The following is a 23528-nucleotide window of genomic DNA, read 5'->3' on the forward strand; positions in this document are numbered from 1 at the left end:
ATAAAGGAAATCACCCAAGAGTTATATGGTGGGAATCTGAAAATTGCTTTTGATAAACATGATATAGCCCTCTCCCTTACCTTTCAAATTAATGTCATTTTGTAGGAGATAATATAGGACATTTGGGTGATATAAGACAAAATATAAGTGTTAGTTTACCAAGTAAATATATAAAGAGAAAACAGATACTTTCAAGCTCATTATTTAAATAAAAGTCTTACTTGAGTAGGAACAAAAAGTGATTGAGGGGAATGGTTCAGACCTCCCAAATGCCCAGATGAAATTGATGCATTTGAGCTATAGTGATTCACAGCTGGCTGTGGTTTCACAATGGCTGTCAACTTCTGATTTCCTGTTTCAGAGCGACTCCCATGAGAAAGGTTCACCAAGGCACTTGTTGGCAGTCGATAACCTCTACCAGGTGAGCACCTAAAAGTAAAAAGTTTTATCAGGGTCAGAGGGAATTAATACTAAAGGGAGCTAAAAGAATCAAATAATTTTGGGGTGGACAGTCCATAATCCGAATTAATAAATATTACTTTTAAATTCAGTAGAGGAACTTGAAATCATAGAAAGATCTCAATTTATAAGATTTCTTAAAAGTTTCTGAATAGAGTATTCAGTGCTACTAAGTGGGGGGAAAAATGTTCTAGAGGTATAGTTGTGTGTGTAGGGGCGTGTGTGTGTTAGTTTGCCCTCAGAAGGCTTGCAACATAATAGCTGAGTTAACCAAAAATTCATGAATTAAATGTCAAACTTCTTTAAAAGGTTATGAATCTACCCAGTGTGGAGCTGTGTGGCTCTACCTATGCAACAGGGCAAATGTTAGCTTTGATCACTTTTGTCTCCTGATCAATTGTTGAGTCCAGCTCTTTTTATCCTCATCTTCCCATCTTAATGTTCCAGAACTGGGAAGGCTAAGAGACAAGTATTGTGATTTCCTTCCTTCCTGGCCTTTATAAAAGTGTTTAGATATTAAAATAAGCCTTCTCTGGTCAAAAGTTTTCAACTCTATCACCTCTTTAGAATGTAATTTTCTTATATTCTGAGATCATGGGGAAGCAGAATTCTTTCATGAGAAATCTTTGTAAGATTTCTAGAAAATATTTTCGTGAGAACTACAGTTTAAGGTTCTGCATTACAGAAATGAATATATTGCAGGCATGTAATCTTTTACACAGCTCTCAGTCAGCAAGAAATCCAGTGTCTCTACCTAGGGGAGGAAAAAAAAAACCCTGAGAAAAAAGTTAATCATCTTAAAAATATATTTCAAAGTTATTTCGCCTAAAGTTATTGGTAATCAAACATTTTCATGAAAAATAAAATCAGACATGGGATCCAGACCCTGCTGCTGCATTTAAGAGTGCAGACAGTAAAGTCTTTGGGTAATAGGCACATTCAAGTTGCAAAACAATAATAGCATTCTGAATGTGATCACTACTTGTAAGGACTGAAGATTGTGATTTTATACAAATAGGCTAAATAAGAGTAATTAATTTTTTATTTTAATTACCACTAATCAAAACAGAGGAGAAAAAGAAACTAAGCTAACTTCAGTTCAGTTTTCCAGTTGGTGTTTGGAAGGGAGAAAGGAAAACTGGAAAGGATTTCATTTAACCCTCATAATCACCTAGTGAAGTGCACATCTTCATTATAGATGAGGAAATTGAGGGTCAGAATGCTTTTAACTAACCTACCTAAGGTAACACAAAGGTTAAGTGAAAGAGCCCACACTTTCTAATATTCCATGACACCTCTCATTCTAACATGAGCTTTTTCCTATAACTTTAAACTTTCTTTCTATTAATGCTCTCCAAAATAGATATGAACAAGTCTCCACCATGTTAAATTAAAAACAAACAATCCAATCCTCTTCCTTTAAACCTCCTCACCCCCAGTTATCTTTTCTCCCCTTCATGGTCAAACTTCTCAAGGGTCAGCTCAGTTTCTTGCCTCCCTTGTTACACCTGCCATTCACTCCTCAAACCAACCCAATCTAGCTTGAGCACCCACAACTCCACTAAAACAAATGACAAAGACTTAAAATGTCACTCAATTCAAAGAACGTTTCTATTCCTCAAGTTATTTAACCATAAAAAAAAATGCAAATCTGATCATGTCACACCTCTGATTTTGATGGCTTCACATTGCTTTAATGATAAAGACCAAGATACCAAGATCCTTAGCATGTCCTGAAAGTGGCTTACCAGTTCCTGCACAGTGTGGTCCTTGCTTTTCTCCCTTACTCTAATCTTACACAGTTGCTGAAGTTGACACACCTGCATTCTTTTAGTTTTTAAATGAGTGAAAACGTCCTCTGTTGCATATGCTATTCTTTCTTCCTGACTACTTGTCACTCTTCCTCCAGCTACCTATTCTTCATGTCCCATTTTAAACGTCATTTCTTAAAGAAAGCCTTTCTAGAAATCTCATTACAGATCACACTCTTATAGACACCTGAAATACTTCTTCCCAGCACTTGTCACATTTTAATTAAAAAATTAATATTGTAGTAAGTTAATTATTGGGTTGGCCAAAAAGTTCGTTCGGGTTTTTGGTACCATCTTACGAAAGACCCGAACGAACTTTTTGGCCAACCCAAGGTATTCCCCCACCTACTAAAATGAAAGCTCTAAGAGGGTAGAAACCATGTCTGTCTTATTCACTGTTAACACCCCTGGTAGCAAGTATGATGTCTTGTACATACTAGGAACTGAAATTGTGGACAAATAAACAAGTAATGTAGTTGTTGGCCACATGGGCATATTTACAAAGTGTAATTATCATCTGGAAATACAAACCTTATTGTTAAACCTCCAGGAAATTCTTCATCAAATAATACTTCAAATAGTACATCAGCTTCTCTATTAGCTGTTTAAAAAAGAGAGAGACTGAAAAATCATACGATAAAAGAAAAATCAGCATGTAAGTTTTTGGGGTATAAGAAGCATTACAACTATCAATACAGAGAGTGAATGAAAAGAAAATAAGCTCACAGATTACCTTACTGGTATTAACGTAAAGTAAAATAATACTATTTTAAATTAGGTACTGTGAGAATTAATTATATTTTTCTCTTTGTTTTGGTGTAATCAATGACAGAGCTTTTTCCACTCAGAGTAGGTGTAGCTTTAAAATTTCTGTCAAGACAAAATTCCAAGTGGTCACTACTACTGATAGGGGTTGTCAGAAGAAAGGAAACTTCTATGTTATCAGAGCCCTAAGGCTTTTTCAGGATAATCTAATCAGAGTACAATCCAGTAAGCTCAACATTTGAACTGCCAATGCCTGAGCCTGAACAGATAGCAGCAGGAGGGTTGCTTCATTGCACCCATCTGACCCTTACCATACTTAGCCTGGGCTTTACCTACTTAACCTTCCCGCCTCCGTTTTCAGCACCAGAAATGTATCCAAAAAAATTCAAAGAAAAATCAGGGAAGAAAATTCTCTTTTAGAGGCAGACCCCAAGAAGATGTGCAAATGTGGAGAACCACTGCTCAAAGTTAGAAAAGAATCAGGGCAAAGAGTTCAAGTCCCAGCTCTGCCACTTATTTGTGTAAATTCAGGAAAGTCACTTAAACTCTTAGGCGAGGAAATAATATCTCCCTCTCAGATGGTTGGGAGGGTTAAATGCAAAATGTAAAAGTGCTGGGCACACTGTTGGCAATAAATAAGCAGCTCTCTTAGGCTCATGGCCTGTCTGCTCTTCCTTCTTTCTGGCAGTGCGACCAAGGTTGAGTGCCTGGGATACGGAGGGACAGTGCTGCCAGCGCGCCGACCTCCAGGTACCTGATTTGCTGCCTCATGTTGGGTTGACTTTTTTTGGAATCTATGTTGCAAAGCTACTCACTCCAGGCATCCCTTTGAGGCATTTCTAGATCCTTAGTTAATTCTTCCCTTTTCTTTCCATATCCTCATTTTTCTTTGTTTTTTTTTGTAAAAAACACATAATATAAAATTTATCATTGTAACCATTTTTAAATGTATAGTATTGTAGTGTTAACTATATGTACATTGTTGTACAACAGATAGGTCTGTTTTACATACAATATCTAGTTGTATTCATAAAATTCAAATAAATATGCAAATCTTTTAACCACAAATAAGCTGATGCATCATGTTTGTTTATTTCTCCACAGATATCAAGAGATTACAATGACAATTAAGGTAAAGCCCTGAACAAGGTTAGATGAAACCCAGTGAAATGTTTCTCTTAGTTTCATGAAAACACATGTATGTATTCTCACCAAGGTTTCAGATAATTTTAATGTGCTATATACATAAGCTACCAAATTTTAAGCAGCTGTTCCTCAACTTCCCCACGTTTTAATCACTTCCCAGATGATTACACAAGATAGAGAAGAAGAATTTGCTTTGAAACCTAAAGCTGGAAAAAACTTAACTAAAACATAAAAGGATTTAGTGTTTTTCCTGATTTATAGTTGCTTTCTGCTTACATATAAGACACACAAGTTTGTGTTTCACTCTACGATATAAACGCAGTTGGAGACACGTCAAGTATTGAGTTATTACCCCCTTTAATTCCTATGATGGTGCCCCGAAGGCCAACTGGAACGGAAAAGTTCTCTCTCACATTTACAACTCGGTCAAAGAGACGAAATTCTGCATCCCGATCAGGAATGACTCCATGTTGCTGTTCTAAAGGCTGAAGAGAAGAAAGATTTAATTATTATTATTAACTCTAATTTTAAGAAGTTTTTCTACTAATGTATTGAAAACATTTTGTTCCTTCTATACTTTCAAAGCAAAAACAACAACTTTGAATTCTCTGACAGGAAACTTACTCTGTATAGCAAATGGGGCTTCACTGTCACTCGAACCTTCTTATTATTCTTTCTTTGCTGAGGAAAGAAGAATTTGAAAATATTTTTAAAATGTTAAAATTTAAAATTATTATTCAGTATTTGGACATGACTGAACGTTAAAAAGCCAAAAGAAATGAGTAATTTTAAGATTTTTGAATTTCTTTAGATGCAAGCAAGGATGAATAAATAAATTTTTACATTTTTTAAAGTAAAATTTTTTGTTGATATATAAGACATATAGAAAAATGCAAACTTATAAGTATAAAATCTGATGAATTTTTATAGTATGAGCATATCTATATATATCCACACTCAGTTCAAGAAACAGAACACTACTAAGCACAACATAAAAGACCCTGAAAAAAGAAATTAAAAATAGGGAACCCTTGTATTGTCTCCCAGTTACTACCCCTCCCCAATGTACCCTTATTTCTAACACTAAAGATTAAACTTGTCAGTTTTGAACTTTATGTAAATGCTATCCTATTCAAATGCTTTTTTATCCTAAGAAGAATTATATATAATGGTCAATAAGGATTAATAGTAAAGGAAAAACAGGTATAAAGTATTGATCTATGTCAATACTTTGGGTTTTGTGGCTACTTATAAAAATTAAGGTAACATTCATACAAAGTCTTTGCTTTCGGAAACTGGCTTTGGTGTTTAAATTTCTGACTATCTAAAAATGCTGGAAGAAGACTTTTCTCCTCTATTTGCTACTTGTTAATTCTGCGACCTCACACTTAAGCACCAGCTTCCTTCAATCTGTAAGACGGAAACAGTACCTGTTCTACCTAATAAAAACGTGAGAATAGGAGTCAAGATGGCAGTGTGGGAAGATGCCAAGTTAGCATCGCCCCACAAGTAGGGTGCCTGTCGGCCGCTGGTGGGGGACCCTGACGCCCAAGGAGACGGGAGGAACCCCCAAATGAACCGGTAGGACGTGGGGGAACTCGGGGGGAGGAGAAGTGGAGGCCTGACAGGATCGGCGCCCCTGAGGCCGGGGAGGTGAGGAGAGGCAGGCGGGAGGGGCCCTCCGGGAGGAGCGGGAGAGGAGCAGAGGGTGCTCGCCCGGCCCACTCTGGCCCAGGGAGCCTGCTGAGCTCCCCGGCCGGTAGCCACCCCTCCAATGCCTCCTTCAGGCCACGTGGCTCCTAGAGGCATAGGAGGCAGGCCGGGGAGATCAGGATAGGCAGGCGGGAGGGGCCCTCTGGGAGGAGTGGAAGAGGAGCAGAGGGTGTTTGCCCCGCCCACGCGGGCACAGAGAGCCTGCTGAGCTCCCAGGCTGGACCCTGCCCTCCAAAGCCCCCTCCAGGCTGTGTGGGTCCTTAGGGGCACAGGAGGGAGGCCGGGGAGATCAGCAGAGGCAGGCGGGAGGCGCCCTCCAGGAGGAGTGGGAGGGGAATAGAGGGAGTTTGCCCCTCCCACTCAGGCCCAGGGAGCCCGCTGGGCTCCCAGGTGAGGCCCCTGCCCTCTGAGACCAGGGGTGGGGGGCACGCCTGAGCCCCTCCTGTTCCTTTGAGCCTAAGCTCCACCCCCCACCCCACACAGCCCTGAGGGCCTTTTCCAGCCCTGTGGGTCCTAAGCACAGGCCCCACTCACCACCCAAACCTTGCCCTTGCTTAGGCCCCGCCCTCCACAGCCAAGGCCTCCCCACCCCACCTTTTTTTTTTCCTCTTTTCCCTCTGCCTCTTTTTTACAATTGTATTGTTGTACCTTCCAGTTGTTGATTCATCTATATTTTTATTTTTATATTCTTTCTAACGTATCTGTTAGCTTCCTAGTCTAATTTTATCTTTTACTTTGTTATTGTTCTCTCTCTCTTTTTTTTTTGCCACCCTATTTGACTTGCAGGATCTTGGTTCACGAGCCGGGGGTCGGGCTGAAGCTCCTGTGGTGGGACTTCCGTGTCGGAACCACTGGACTAACAGAGAACCTCAGACCCCAGGGAATATTCATCGGAGTGAGGTCTCATGGAGTTCCTCATCTCAGCACCAAGACCCAGCTCTACCCAACAGCCTACAAACTCCAGTGTTAGAAGCCTCAGACCCAACAACCAGTAAGACAGGAACACAATCCCACTCATTAAAAAAAAAAAAAAAAAAGAGAGAGACAACAAAAACATATGTCACAGATGAAAGAGCAAGGTAAGAACCTACAAGACCAAATAAATGAACACGAAATAGGCAATCTACCTGAAAAAGAATTCAGAGTAATGATAGTAAAGATGATCCAGAATCTCAGAACCAGAATGGAGGCATGGATTGAGAAAATACAAGAAATGTTTAACAAAGATCTAGAAGAACTAAAGAACAAACAAGCAGAGATGAACAACACAATAACTGAAATGGATAATACACTAGAAGGAATCAGTAACAGAATAACTGAGACAGAAGAACAAATAGGTGAGCTGGAAGACAAAATGGTGGAAATAACTGCCGAGGAGAAGAATAAAGAAAAAAGAATGAAAAGAATTGAAGACAATCTCAGAAACCTCTGGAACAACACTAAATTCACCAACAATTGAATTATAGGGGTCCCAGAAGAAGAAGAGAAAAAGAAAAGGTCTGAGAAAATATTTGAAGAGATTATACTCGAAAACTTCCCTAACATGGGAAAGGAAACAGTCACCCAAGTCCAGGAAGCACAGAGAGTTCCATACAGGATAAACCCCAGGAAAAACACACCAAGACACACATTAATCAAACTAACAAAAATTAAATTCAAAGAAAAAATATTAAAAGCAGCAAGGGAAAAACAACGAATAACATAAAAAGGAATCCACATAAGGTTATCAGCTGATTTTTCAGCAGAAACTCTGCTGGCCAGAAGGGAGTGGCAGGATATACTTAAAGTGATGAAAGAGAAAAACCTACAATCAAGATTACTCTACCCAGCAAGGATCTCATCCAGATTCGATGGAGAAATCAAAAGCTTTTCAGACAAACAAAAGCTAAGAGAATTCAGCACCACCAAACCAGCTTTACAACAAATGCTGAAGAAACTTCTCTAGGCGGAAAACAGGAGAAGAAAAAGACCCACAAAAACAAACCCAAAACAATTAAGAAAATGGTAATAGGAACATACATATTGCTAATAACCTTGAATGTAAATGGATTAAATGCCCAAACCAAAAGACAGAGACTGGCTGAATAGATACCAAAACAAGACCCATATATAGGCTGTCTACAAGAGACCCACTTCAGACCTAGGGACACATACAGACTGAAAGTGAAGGGATGGAAAAAGATATTCCATGCAAATGGAAATCAAAAGAAAGTTGGAGTAGCAATACTTGTATCCGATAAAATTGACTTTAAAATAAAGACTGTTCCAAGCGATAAGGAGGGACACTACATAATAATCAAAGGATCAATCCAAGAAGAAGATATAACAATTATAAACGTTTATGGGGCTTCCCTGGTGGCACAGTGGTTAAGAATCCGCCTGCCAATGCAGGGGACACGGGTTCGAGCCCTGGTCCGAGAAGATTCCACATGCCACGGAGCAACTAAGCCTGTGCGCCACAAGTACTGAGCCTGTGCTCTAGAGCCCGTGAGCCACAACTACTGAGCCTGTGTGCCACAACTACTGAGCCCGCAAGCCTAGAGCCCGTGCTCCGCAGCAAGAGAAGCCACTGTAATGAGAAGCCCATGCACCACAACGAAGAGTAGCACTCGCTCGCCACAACTAGAGTAAGCCCACTAACAGCAACGAAGACCCAACGCAGCCAAAAATAAAATAAAATAAAATAAAAAAAAATGTTTATGCACCCAACATAGGAGCACCTCAATACATAAGGCAACTGCTAACAACCACAAAAGGAAAAGTCGACAGTAACACAATAGTAGGGGATTTTAACACCCCACTTATACCAATGGAAAGATCATCCAAACAGAAAGTAAATAAGGAAACACAAGCTTTCAATAACACAACAGGCCAGATAGATTTAATTGATATTTATAGAACATTCCACCCCAAAGTGGCAGAATACACTTTCTTCTCAAGTGCACATGGAACATTCTCCAGGACAGATCACATCTTGGGTCACAAATCAAGCCCCAGAAAATTTAAGAAAACTGAAATTGTATCAAGCATCTTTTCTGAACACAATGTGATGAGACTGGAAATCAATTACGGAAAAAAACTGTAAAAAACACAAATACATGGAGGCTAAACAGCACACTACTAAATAACCAAGAGATCACTGAAGAAATCAAAGTAGAAATAAAAAACTACATAGAAACAAATGACAATGAAAACACGACGACCCAAATCCTATGGGATGCAGCAAAAGCAGTTCTAAGAGGGAAGTTTATAACAATTCAATCTCACCTCAAGAAACAAGAAAAATCTCAAATAAACAATCTAACCTTACACTGAAAACAATTACAGAAAGAAGAGTAAAGAAAACCCAAAGTCAGTAGAAGGAAAGAAATCATAAAAATCAGAGCAGAAATAAATGAAATAGAAATGAAGAAAACAATAGCAAAGATCAATAAAACTAAAAGTTGGTTCTCTGAGAAGATAAACAAAATTGATAAACCCTTAGCCAGACTCATCAAGAAAAAAAGGGAGAGGATACAGATCAGTAAAATTAGAAATGAAAAAGGAGAAATCAAAACTGACACCGCAGAAATACAAAGGATTATAAGAGACAACTATAAACAACTATATGCCAGTAAAATGGACAACCTGGAAGAAATGGACAAATTCTTAGAAAGGTACAATTTCCCAAGACTAAACCAGGAAGAATTAGAAAATATAAACAGACCAAGCACAAGCACTGAAATTGAAACCGTAATTAAAAATCTTCCAACAAACAAAAGTCCAGGACCAGATGGCTTCACAGGCAAATTCCATCAAACATTTAGAGAAGAGCTAACACCGATCCTTCTCAAACTCTTCCAAAAAAATTGCAGAGGGAGAAACACTCCCAAATTCATTCTACGAAGCCACCAGCACCCTGATATCAGTACCAGAAAAAGATATCACAAAAAAAGAAAATTATAGACCAAGACACTGATGAACATAGATGCAAAAATCCTGAACAAAATACTAGCAAACAGAATCCAACAGCACATTAAAAGGATCATACACCATGGTCAAGTGGGATTTATCCTAGGGATGCAAGGATTCTTCAATATACACAAATCAGTGAATGTGGTACACCACATTAACAAATTAAGGAATAAAAACCATATGATCATCTCAACAGATGCAGAAAAAGCTTTTGACAAAATTCAACACCCATTTATGATAAAAACTCTCCAGAAAATTGGCACAGAGGGAACCTACCTCAACATAATAAAGGCCATATATGACAAACCCACAGCAAGCATCATACTCAATGGTGAAAAACTGAAAGCATTTCCACTAAGATCAGGGACAAAACAAGGATGTCCACTCTTGCCACTCTTATTGAACACAGTTTTGGAAATCCTAGCTACGGCAATCAGAGAAGAAAAAGAAATATAAGGAATACAAATTGGAAAAGAAGAAGTCAAACTGTCACTGTTTGCAGATGACATCATACTATACATAGAAAATCCTAAAGATGCCACCAGAAAACTACTAGAACTAATCAATGAATTTGGTAAGGTCACAGGATACAAAATTAATGCACAGAAATCTCTGGCATTCCTATACACCACCAATAAAAAATCAGAAAGAGAAATTAAGGAAACAATATCATTTACCATCACAACAAAAAGAATAAAATACCTAGGAATAAACCTGCCTAAGGAGGCAAAAGACTTGTACTCAGAAAACTATAAAACACTGATGAAAGAAATCAAAGATGACATAAACAGATGGAGAAATATACCATGTTCTTGGATTGGAAGAATCAATATTGTGAAAATGACTATACTACCCAAAGCTATCTACAGATTCAATGCAATCCCTATCAAACTACCAATGGCATTCTTCACAGAATTAGAACAGAGAATTTGACAATTCATATGGAAACACAAAAGACCCCGAATAGCCAAAGCAATCTTGAGAAAGAAAAACAGAGTTGGAGGAATCAGGCTCCCCGACCTCAAACTATATACCACAAAGGTACAGTAATCAAGACAATATGGTACTGGTACAAAAACAGAAATATAGAGCAATGGTACAGGATAGAAAGCCCAGAGATAAACCCATGCACATATGGTCACCTAATTTATGACAAAGGAGGCAAAAACATTCAATGGAGAAAAGACAGCCTCTTCAATAAGTGGTGCTGGGAAAACTGCACAGCTACATGTAAAAGAATGAAACTAGAACACTCCCTAACACCATACACAAAAATAAACTCAAAATGGATTAAAGACCTAAATGTAAGACCAGACACTATAAAACTCTTAGAGGAAAACATAGAAAAAATACTCTTTGATACAAACCACAGCAAGATCTCTTTTGATCCACCTCCTAGAGTAACGGAAATAAAAACAAAAATAAATAAATGGGACTTAATTAAACTTAAAAGCTTTTGCACAGCAAAGGAAACCATAAACAAGACAAAAAGACAACCCTCAGAATGGGAGAAAATACTTGCAAATGAAACAACAGACAAAGGATTAACGTCCAAAATATACAAACAGCTCATGGAGCTCAATATCAAAAAAACAAACAATCCAATTAAAAAATGGGCAGAGGACCTAAACAAACATTTCACCAAGGAAGACATACAGATGGCCAAGAGGCACATGAAAAGATGCTCAACATCACTAATTATTAGAGAGATGCAAATCAAAACTACAACGAGGTATCACCTCACACCAGTCAGAATGGCAGTTACCAAAAAAATCTAGAAACAATAAATGGTGGAAAGGGTGTGGTGAAAAGGGAACCCTCCTGCACTGTTGGTGGGAATGGACATTGATACAACCATTATGGAGAACCGTATGGATGTTCCTTAAAAAACTAAAAATAGAACTACCATATGACCCAGGAATCCCACTACTGGGCATACACCCTGAGAAAACCATAATTCAAAAAGAGTCATGTACCACAATGTTCATTGCAGCTGTATTTACAATCGCCAGGACATGGAAGCAACCTAAATGTCCACTGACAGATGAATGGATAAAGAAGATGTGGCGGGCTTCACTCGTGGCACAGCAGTTAAGAATCCGCCTGCCAATGCAGGGGACACGGGTTCGAGCCCTGGTCCGGGAAGATCTCACATGCCGCGGAGCAACTAAGCCCGTGCGCCACAACTACTGAGCCTGGGCTCTAGGGCCCGTGAGCCACAACTACTGAGCCCACGTGCCTAGAGCCCATGCTCCACAGTAAGAGAAGCCACCATACCACAATGCGCACCACAACGAAGAGTAGCCCCCGCTCACTGCAACTAGAGAAAAGCCCACGTCCCAAAAGATACCCAATGCAGCCAAAAATAAAATAAATAAATTTAAAAAAACCCACCTTTCACTTTATAAAAGAAAAGAAGATGTGACACATATATACAATGGAATATTACTCAGCCATAAAAAGGAACGAAATTGAGTTATTTGTAGTGAGGTGGATGGACCCAGAGTCTGTCAATAGAGTGAAGTAAGTCAGAAAGAGAAAAACAAATACCGTATGCTAACGCATAAATATGGAATCTAGAAAAAAAAAATGGTATGGATGAACCTAGTTGTAGGGCAGGAATAAAGATGTAGACATAGAGAATGGACTTGAGGACACAGGGTGGGAGGGGGATGCTGGGGTGAAGTGAGAGTAGCATTGACATATATACACTACCGAATGTAAAATAGTTAGATAGTGGGAAGCAGCAGCATAGCACAGGGAGATCAGCTCGGTGCTTTGTGATGACCTGGAGGGGTGGGATAGGGAGGGTGGGAGGGAGACGCAAGAGGGAGGGGATATGGGGATATATGTATACGTATGGCTGATTCACTTTGGTGTACAACAGAAACTAACAGTATTGTGAAGCAATTATACTCCAATAAAGATCTATTAAAAAAAAATTAACAGGGAAAAATATACTATGTAAAAAAAAAAAAAGTGAGAATATTTTATAACCATTGCAATCCATTACTATGATTTACATTAAATATTTTCAAAAAGTGAATTCTTACCTGATAGGAAAAATGGCAGCAGTTTACTTGTAATGATAGTCACCTATTTTTAGACCATAGCTTATGGACATAAGTACAAAAGGGCACAAAACAGCCCTAAGCTACAGAGTCTATGTACTATAGAGTTCTTGTATTTATATACTGTAAAATGCTCCAGCCTTTAAACAGAGTCTATTTTCTTTTACTATAGAGATATTTCATTTCTATCTATCAATAAATACTTACTGAGTTCTATTTATGTGCCATTTATTGATTTAGGTACTGGAGATAGAACAGTGAACTGTTCTATTCTAGTTGAGGGAGACATACAAGAAACAAACTAAGGGAAAAAAAAATAGCATGTTTAAAGGTAAAAAGCATAGAGGAAAATCAAGCAGAGAAGGGGGATCAGCAGTGTGGGGAGAGACTGAAATTGTAAATAGGGTGAAAAGTGACGGTCTTACTGACAAGGTGTCTATGTTTCCAGGGCATAGCAGACTAGAAGTACTGATAGAGTACAACTGGTGCCTACTGACAATAGCAAGAAAAAAGAATATGAGAAAAGATTTAAAGTAATTTAAAAAAGCAGACACAAGAACTGTGCCTGGAGGATTGCATATGAAAAAACAACCCATATGTTCTAACACATCCCTAGGTGTTATTACTATAATTACAGCATTAATTAGAAAATATGGCATTCAAACCTGAGTCATTAGGCAAATTAATAGACTATGGCATTTTCACTATAGGCCCCAACCCACAGCTACTAAAATGAGAAGTTCTGGGGAATGACTACTGAAAGTGTGATCACCTGGGAGCTTGTTAGAAATGCAGAATATCAAGAGCTGCTCATCCTAGAGCTACTGAATCAGAATCTGTATTTTAACAAGATCCCCCAGTGATTCATTTGCAAAGTTCAAGAAGTACTGCTCTGAGGGTGGAATCCTCAGAATGCATGTTTTTTAAAAAGCTCCTCCAGTAATTTTGATAATTAGCTGAGTTTGGGAACCACTGTCAATAAGAAAACTAGGGATACTTTTAATGATGACCCTGCATTAAAAAGAAAAGTTTAAATTATATTCAGAATATTATGTTCATTTTTTAGTTTTTTCTCCTTCTTTTCTTTATTACCCTAATAACATTATAACACTGAAAAGGGAAAAAGAAAGAGTCACTCATAACTGGTCCTCCTTGACTCATTAACAGGTTTAATAAAAAAGTCCTGTCTTATCTATATGTACATACATTTAAAAAATGTTGTAATCAAAATAATAGACTACAACTTTGTATGTGTATCTTCAGTTTGCAAAGTAAGGGGAGAATGTGTAAAACATTTTAGAAAGCTCTGCATCCAAATGGGTTCAAATAAAATTTGAGGGCTTAAAGTTATAAACTTTTGTTAAGTAGAAAACTCATTTCAAAAACCATACTGGACAAATAGACTTTACAATGAAAGAAAATTAAAAAGAAATGCAGGCTTTCTATCCTCAGCTGAATATCATTAACCTTTCAAAATATCAGACTCTTGGCTCTGAGCCTTACATTTTTTCTTAAAGAGTCATCTAGTGGTGATTTTCCAGACCGAATTCACAGCTCTTGAGCATGTGATAAGAGGATTCAAATAATAAGAGCTAAGTATTATTAAGCATTAATAATAGCTAGGCATTATTAGGAGTTTATATTAACTCAGTTAATTCTTTTGAGGGCTATATGAGGACTATTTTATTCTTATTTTACCAATCAGGAAATGGAGGCATGGAAAGGTTAACTATCTTGCCTAAGGTTTTAAGTACTGAAAGAGGGATGGGGGAAAATGACGTGAAAGACCAGTTCTTAACTTACTCTGCTATTAGTTCAAACAAGAGAGCACTGTGTTAGGAAAGCGACATCATTATAATAAAAAGGCAAATATGTGAAAAATAAAATTGTAAGTTAAAAAAAGGAATAAAATTAACCCATTTTCTATTGCATCAAGATAGGGAATCAAAACAGATAAAACAGTTAAGCCTACACAGGTTACTGCTTTTTAAAATCAAGACATAAAAAAAGGATAGTTTAAGTGGGATTTCAAAAATACTTAGTAACTGAATGAGTTTATCAGTGGGAAACAAAAGTGAAATAAATATAATTTTTATGTTCTATAAAAACATGAACTGTATCTTTTAAAGAACTTAGAATAGGAAAGAATAGGGAATTAACCTTATTTCTCAATCACAAACTTTCTATTGACTAGACTCAAAAAACTATTAATTCTTAAAATTAGAAACACTACAAGGACATAAAATTTAAATGCTATGGCTTTAGGGACTCCCCTGGTGTTCCAGTGGTTAAGACTCCATGCTCCCAATGCAAGGGGCATGGGTTCGATCCCTGGTCGGGGAACTAAGATCCCACATGCCACAGGGTGGGGCCAAAAGAAAAAAGATGTGCATTTATATTTATTTAGACAAACTTAATGGACACTGGAAAAGGCTGGAATATTTTTTTAAATTACAGAATATTTTGACATAATTTAGAATCATTGAGTATATGTTTTATTTGATTGAAATACAAATAAATTATTTGTAGGATAACATACAGTTCATTTAACTTCAAATCTCGTCAATAATCTTCGTTATTGAAAATTAGTACCTTGCACTTTTCAACTTCTTCTTCAATTTTCTCAACAATAGCTGCATCCAGAATTTGTAAATCACAAGAAGAACGAGACAAAGTACTGACAGGATGTCCCTTTAGCCAAGTAATAATTTCTTGAACTTTCTCAGCACTATATTAAAAACAATAATTTTTTCACATTAATTGAAACTTTCTGAGGGTTTATATAAAAGGCCTGATATGAACTTTCTGAGGGCTGTGAATTATAAAAGATATCAAATATATAATTAATCACAACACTTAATTGGGGCTAATTAGAAATCCAATATAAACATGGACATGTTATTTCTCAGTAATTAAAAAAAACCACAAAAATTAGTTTAAAAGTACTTTACTGATATAAATGAAATAAAAAATTGTATTAAGATCTTAAAGCAAGAACAAAACAATACAAAACCCTCCCCCCAAAAGTAATATAAATTCTTGATAAACTAACTACTACCCTTCAGTAGAACCACTAAGTTGAACTATGCAGCAATAAATCTCATAAATTTTGCTTACCCATTCTCATTTTCTCCAGGCCAAATGTCGTCTTCATAGAACACATCCTCTTGGCTATTTTTGGCTATATAACTAAATAGTTCTGGAGCTCTAGCCAAACAAACAAACAAAAATACTGCTTTTAAAAATATGGCTAATTTCATATAAACTTCCTATCAAATTTCTGGATCCTAAGGGGATATATTAAATATATTGAGGACTAATTATGTACACACATAAGGGATAGAGACCAAAAGATTGAAAGTATTCATAGGCCCTCAAAAAAAGATGAGGGAGAAATGATTCAATTCTTAAGTATAATTAAACTATGATTACTTATAAACTTCAATCACTGACTCTATCCCTCTTAGACTATAATGACAGGTGATAAATGGACAAAAATAATGTATACAGGTTCATTTTCTAGTTTTCACAATAAAGCTAGAGCACTCCATAAAAGAGCAAATGAAAATCCATTAAACGTTTCTTCTGATATTCCTCAAAATTCCATTGTTTTCTAACAGTGTACTGTAGTACTTTCAAATACACGTAGCAGACTGAACACATGTGCTTATTTCTGCTCCCATCCTAGCCTGCTAAAAGAATAGTAAAGTAGAAAAAAGGGCATGGACCTATAAAGACAGATGAAGAGAGCAGCAGAGAATCTGATAGTACAGGTGGAGTTAACAAAATTTTAGAAACTGAAAACTGAATAGATAAGTATGAACTGACTTGACAGATAGGAATAAGCTGTACCCTAAGTCACCAGAGTGGGAAGTCAACAAGAAGCAAGTTGACGTGAACTGTGGAAGTCTGCAGAAGCTCAGGAGATACGGGCTCTGTACATTTTGATGCTGCAGTATGGGGTGGGTTTAACAGGCTTTTAGTTGAAAATTTTGTATAATAAGCAGTTAGGCAGTCACCTCCACCTCAGCGTAAATCCTGTAGTTTACTTTCAGAGAGGCTAAATAGGGGCTGCTCGAGCCTTGGGTACTCCAGGCACAGGAAACTGGATGGGTGGGGCATGAGGAAGAGAGGATAGGTGCCCTACTGAAAACAGGGGATCAATGAAAATATAACTACTATACAACATACCACTAGGAAGCAGGCTAGGAAGTATAACATCTTTAAGAAGCAGACTCTGAGATGGAGATAAACATGGAAGAAGTTTATTAGTGTGTTCTGTGGAAACAACACCTGTGGAAGGGAAGGAAGGAAGTGGAATTGGGCACAGGGAGAAGTTGGGCTGTGGTTCAGTCTTAATGAACTCCTTGGCCAGTAGCATAGAGATCTCAAAGTAGGATGGCTCCTCAGACTTATCCTGAACTGGGGCAATCAGGTTGGCTGAGCCTTTACATCTTCTTGTTGATGAGGTATTGGATGTGTGGCTGTTGTGGCAAAGGGACATAACTTTAGGTGAGGCAGTTCTCTTCTGTCGGGCAATTCCTGAAAAGGCTCACTGCTGAGGGCTGTGAGACAGCAGCATTCCTGCTGCCCAGGGAATAGGTCCTGAGTCGTGAAGAGACATCTGGGTGTGTACCACAGTATCCACTATGTAATGAGACCCCCTTTCTCTGGTTAATTTCCAGAACACTGGAAGTCAGTTTTGTTCTCCATATCTGTCATCCAAGAAAAAGGCTGTAGAATACCTTTCTGGGAAAACTACCCAGCTCAAGAGAAAAGATATACATATAGGTAGTGATATTCGGAGATGCTCTGCTGAAACAGCCAAGCCCCACCAGAGAAGCCTCACTGAAGTACATTAAATTTCCCGTCAGCTTTTTAATCACTGAATAGTAAATGTGGTAAGACACTAAAGAAGCACCAGACCAAAAAAAAAAAAACTTTAACATGAAAGGAGAGATCAAATCAAACAGAAAAGGAAAAAAAAGCAATTTGTAGTAAACAGAAAATATTAAGAATAGAAGAAAATCTAGATTACTATCTTCAGAGAAATAAAAGAAGACATTTCATTCATTATAAGAACAAGATGCTATACAAAAGGAATGCCAGAGAATAAGGACACACTTCTAGAAATTAAAAATGGTTAAATAAAAATAAAAAATAGGTTAAAGCTGAAGAAATCTCCCACAGAGTAGGAGTATAACAATACAGAAAACGGATGAAAAGAGATAAGAAAATTAGGAGAATTAATCCAAAAGGTCTAACATATATCAAAAGGAGTCCCAGAAAGAGAGAATGACAACAACAACAAAATGGTGAGGAGGAAATTATCAAAGAAATAATACAAGAAAGTTTCTCAGAATGGAAGGGCATCAGTTTCAAATCTGAAAGGGCTGACCAGTAAAATAAAAGAAAAAAGACCCATTCCAAGGCACACATCTTCACATTATTAAATAGTATTGGTAAAGGGAAGATTCTAAAAAGATTTCTGAAAATGAAAAATAGATCATGCACAAAGATTAAGAATCAGAATAACACAAGACTTCCTGACAGCAAGGGAAACACGAGAATGGAGCAGCGCTTTTCAAATTCTGAAGGAAAATAATCTCCAATCTAGGATTCTAGACCCAGGTGAGCTATCAACCAAGTATCAGGGAGGTTTAAAGAAATTTCCAGACATGTAAGCTTTCTCAGGAAGCTACTGGCATAAGTGCTCCATCAAAATGGAGACATAAATCAGAAGGAATAAAGCATGAAAGCCAGGAAATAAAGGAATCTTATGCCGAAGAATGGTGAAGGGAATTCCTAGGATAACAGTAAAGAGAAACTTGAATGAAAGCTGTACAACAGCCCAGGAGAGCAATTAGTTCACACTGAAGCAGGAAGAAAGACAGTTTTAAGAGGAAGTATACAAGAAGAAAACGGAACTGAGAGGTCACATGATTTGTTTGACTGTATTAAGTTTTCCAGCTATGGCACAGAGTTTGGGGCTGCATTAGTTACGTGAACATAGATAAGAAACAAATGAATAAACAACACAGACAAAACAAAAATGTGTACAAGAAAGGAAATGCAATACTCTACAAGATCCAGAGGTGACCATTTACATTATCTTAATCAACTAAACCTTAAATACAGATTTAATTTAAAAAATTGTGATAAAACTGTAATGAGAGGGGAAATGTGTTCATGTGTGTAGGGAGGTAAGGGAATGGGGAGTGGGGCTGGTAAAAGAAAGCTAAAGCTTCATCATTCATGGTACGAAATCAATGCATACGTCAAGTTGAAAAATCAAGAAAAAGCAGTCTAAACATGACATTTTTAAGGAAACATGGAGGTAAACAGAAGAAATTATCTAAATTTTTAGATGGTAATATGCAGGTGAAATGTGTCTCCCCCACCCCCACCCCAACATAAGACATACTGAAGTCCCAACTCCTAGTACCTCAGAATCTGACTTTATTTTGAAATAGGATTTTAAAAGAAGTAATCAAACTAAAATGTCATTAGGATAGGCCCTAATCCAATATGACTGGTGTCCTTATAAAAAGGGGAAATTTGGACACAGAGACAGAAACAAAGGAAAGATGATATGCAGCAAAGGAAACCATAAACAAAACGAAAAGACAACCCCCTCAGAATGGGAGAAAATATTTGCAAATGAAGCGACTGACAAGGGGTTAATCTCCAAAATACACAAACAGTTCATGCAGCTCTATGCCAAAAAAATAAGCAACCCAATCAAAAAATGGGAAGAAGATCTAAATAGACATTTTTCCAAAGAAGACATAAAGATGGCCAAAAAGCACATGAAAAGATGCTCAAATCGCTAATTATCAGAGAAATGTAAATCAAAACTAGAATGAGGTATTACCTCACACGGGTCAGAATGGCCATCAACAAACATTCCACAAATGCTGGACAGGGTGTGGAGAAAAGGGAACCCTCTTACACTGTTGGTGGGAATGTAAATTGGAAAAACAACTCTGGAGAAGAGTATAGAGGTTCCTTAAAAAACTAAAAATAGAACTACCATATGATCCAGCAATCCCACTCCTGCGCGTATATCTGGAGAAAACCATAATCCGAAAAGACACATACACCCCAATGTTCACTGCAGTACTATTATTTACAATAGCCAAGACATGGAAGCAACCTAAATGTCCGCCAACAGAGAAATGGATAAAGAAGATGTGGTACGTATATACAATGGAATATTACTCAGCCATAAAAAAGAATGAAATAATGCCATTTGCAGCAACATGGATGGACCTAGAGATTATCATACTAAGTGAAGCAAGTCAGACAAAGACAAATATATGATATCACTCATATGTGGAATCTAATTTTTAAAAAAATGATACAAATGAACTTATTTACAAAACAGAAACAGACTTACAGGTATCCAAAACAAACTTATGGTTACCAAAGGGGAAACGTGGCGGGGAGGGATAAATCAGGAGCTTGGGATGAACATACACCCACTACTTATATAAGATAGATAACCAACAAGGACATACTGTATAGCACAGGGAACTCTATTCAATATTCTGTGATAACCTCTAAGAGAAAATAATCTAAAAAAGAATGAATATATGTATAACTGAATAACTTTGCTGTACACCTGAAACTAACACATTGTAAATCAACTATACTCCAATAAAATTAAAATTAAAAAAAAGATGATATGAAGACACATAAGGAGAAAACCATGTGAAGACTGAAGACTGGGGTGATGCATCCATAGGCTAAGGAACAAAACTCGTGAGGCTACAGGAAGTTAGCAGACAGGTATGGAACAGGTCCTTCCCTAGCACCTTCAGGGGAGGCATGGCCCTATCAACATCTTGATTTTGGACTCTGGTGTTCAGAACTGTAAGACAATAAATTTCTGTCATTTTAAGCCACCCAGTTTGTGGTATTTTGTTAAGGCAGCTCTAGGAAACTAATACAGGGATCCTCAAATATAAGAAGGTTAGAAACCAGTGGAACAATGGACAGAACATTCAATTGTTAATCAGAAGTAGAGCATTTCCTATGAATCGTTGACACTAACTCAGTAAATCTTGGTACTCAGATTTCTCATTTTTATAACGAGGAGCTGAGACTTGTTGATTTCTTAGACTATTTCAGCAATAAAATTCAGTAATTCTAGGATATTCTAGCTGGAGTTTTAAGAAAATTCACTATGCCAAGAGTTGTTTTGTTTATCCATATCAATCCTCTTACTACTGACACAGACATGCAGAGTAGTGAATAACTGATGATAGTAAGTTAAGGAAATTTTTAATTAAAAGGAGGCCAATTCTCATCATCCTTTCTAATTTTGAATAATATAAGTACAGTATTTTTCTACTCTATTTTAACTAGTGGCTATGATGCTTCACGACACTAAATTAAGTTTATATTAACATATGTCACATTTTACTAAAAAAGGAAACATTTTTCTTATCAGTAAGGCAAATAGTTACCACATTCCTACGTTTCTGGATGCCCAGTAGGATCCTGCTAGGCACTTACCTCTCCAAGTACTCTGCAAGAAGTTGTTCTGCTGCAGATGAATACATCCATTCACTTCCAACTTTCTTAGTATATCCAGGTACCTCCTCATTTTTTTTGTTGAATTTGAGATTCAAACCCACATTTGCTTTATGGTCTCCATGAGGGCTGAATTTAAACCACACACACACATACACACAAAAGTTTTAAAATTTTGTTCAAAGAATAAAAAGCTTTGCTTTCAATTTTTAGAAAAGTTTAGTCTTGATTGGCTTTCTACGTTTTAGTTATCATGGTTATTTCCAAAGTAGCAGTAGTTGAAAAACTAGAGGAAAGGCTTCAAAACCCAAGTTAACAAAGCATACAAATAGATTATGTAATTGAGAGGAGAATGAAATAAGGAAATGCAGGGGAATATATAATTGAGATTCACACACACCTTCTGATACCTTTTTTCAAGGTTCAATTTGTTAGCTGCTAAAAATAAGAACTGTCTTTCCAACCACCTAAAGCATGTGCCATTTAGTTAAAAGATCACCATCAGAGGAATCTATGCATAATTTTTAAAGAAAATTCAGAGCAATTAATAAGAGAAAATAAATACTGAAATATTAACCATTTTATCTTTATTATTTAATTTTTTTCTGCCACTTTAAGTAAATTTCTCTAACATAAACTTACTTTCTCCTAGATCCTCTTCCAATAAAAATACTTCCTGTAAACCTTGAAACAAGGTATCCACTCACTCCAAGGCGACTGGCCAACACATATCCTGGGTTGTACTTTATAGAATATTTCTTTAAATATAAAAACAAAAAGGTCAATTATGGAAACACAAAGCATTAAAGCAGCATTTCTTTACCTTTAAAACCTGGAGATAAGACATCACTAACATTTTGGATTGTGGCAATGTAAGGATTCTCAAAAGTAAGTGACCTATTACCCCCCACCCTGCTTTTTTTTAAAGGATTTCTAGGCAGAATATTTCTGCTCCTCTCTCTCCTTAAAGAACAGAATTCCCAAGGATGAATGAAAGGGGGAGGAAACATACAGTTTGTGAAACTGCCTCAAGAAATAAACTCTACAGTAAGTACTAAATGGCAAACTCTGTAGGCAAGAACTATTTTTTAAAAATTAATTTTCATATTCTAAGAAGGACCTGGTGAAGGAACTGGTAAAATACCTGGGAAAAACTGAGGTCTTGATAATTATTACATTGAATTAAAACATGAGTATGTCATCAAAATAGTTGCTACTGAGCAAAACTGGGTGTCCTTCATATATAGATATAAGTAATATTTGTTTCCCCTAATCATTTATTATCATATGAAAATAAGTATGAATAGGCTCATAATTAATACACTGTTAATATAATTCAGTCAATGAAATGTAACCTTTATTTGTGTACTTAAGGGAAGAAACTATGAAGACAGTCAAATTAAAAAAAAAATTATCAGATCATACAATTTTTAACCAGGAAGCAAATTACTTACAAATCCAGTACCAACTATGGTAAGCTACCACATACTCCTAACATTATGTATGTAATAATAATAATACATACTTATTTTATATGGATTTCATATACTATGTTCATGTAAATGAATATATAAATATAATAAATATACTATATTTAATAAATTATACAAATATTTTATACTCTTATTTCATGGGAATGTAAGGATATTTTATTATCAGCAAAGCAAAATTTACAGAGATTGGTAAGGAATTATTTTCCACCATTATTTTTTTAATGATCATGTCTACAATGACCCCTAAATGGATAAATTTTTTAGTGGCCTGGAACATAAAGTCACTATTAAAATACATTAATATGCTAGTAAAGAATGAAACACAATCAAAAATATTATCAGATTTAGAAATAATTTCAGAATAGAAAGGAAGAATTAAGGCAATAGTTCTCTATCACAGGTAGTTCCACTTTTCTAATAAGCATCTGAAAATGTGTTGAGGCACATTCAGTTACAATAATTGACACAGGTTAAGAACACTTAGTGTCCAGGGACCAAGATGCCAATTGTCTTGCCATATACAGGGCAGTCCTATATAATACATAGTAGTCCTGCTCAAAATACAATTAGTACTGCTT

The 23528-nt window shown here is 36.7% G+C and overlaps 1 protein-coding gene and 1 long non-coding RNA gene across 9 annotated transcripts in view; one reads left to right on the top strand and one right to left on the bottom strand.

Annotated features, from left to right (window-relative positions):
• LOC309660551 overlaps window positions 1-23528 on the top strand; it is a 247780-nt gene that overhangs the window by 112918 nt on the left and 111334 nt on the right. The window lies entirely within an intron of this gene.
• The window catches only part of XRN1 (5'-3' exoribonuclease 1), a 99261-nt gene that overhangs the window by 26118 nt on the left and 49615 nt on the right, over window positions 1-23528 (bottom strand). For all 8 annotated transcript variants that reach the window (XR_014263433.1, XM_082461165.1, XM_082461164.1 and 5 more), the window contains exons 24-31: window positions 22100-22215; window positions 21440-21586; window positions 16037-16126; window positions 15512-15647; window positions 4806-4862; window positions 4534-4666; window positions 2802-2871; window positions 222-429 (exon numbers count right to left, since the gene is read on the bottom strand). Coding sequence is in view for 7 of the 8 variants with exons in the window: in XM_082461165.1 (XP_082317291.1) it covers window positions 222-429; window positions 2802-2871; window positions 4534-4666; window positions 4806-4862; window positions 15512-15647; window positions 16037-16126; window positions 21440-21586; window positions 22100-22215 (957 nt within the window). In the remaining variant the exon portion in view is untranslated. The remainder of the gene's footprint in view (window positions 1-221; window positions 430-2801; window positions 2872-4533; window positions 4667-4805; window positions 4863-15511; window positions 15648-16036; window positions 16127-21439; window positions 21587-22099; window positions 22216-23528) is intronic.

This window comes from Balaenoptera physalus, assembly GCF_965194825.1.
Source record: "Balaenoptera physalus genome assembly, chromosome: 4".
Taxonomy (NCBI): domain Eukaryota; kingdom Metazoa; phylum Chordata; class Mammalia; order Artiodactyla; family Balaenopteridae; genus Balaenoptera; species Balaenoptera physalus.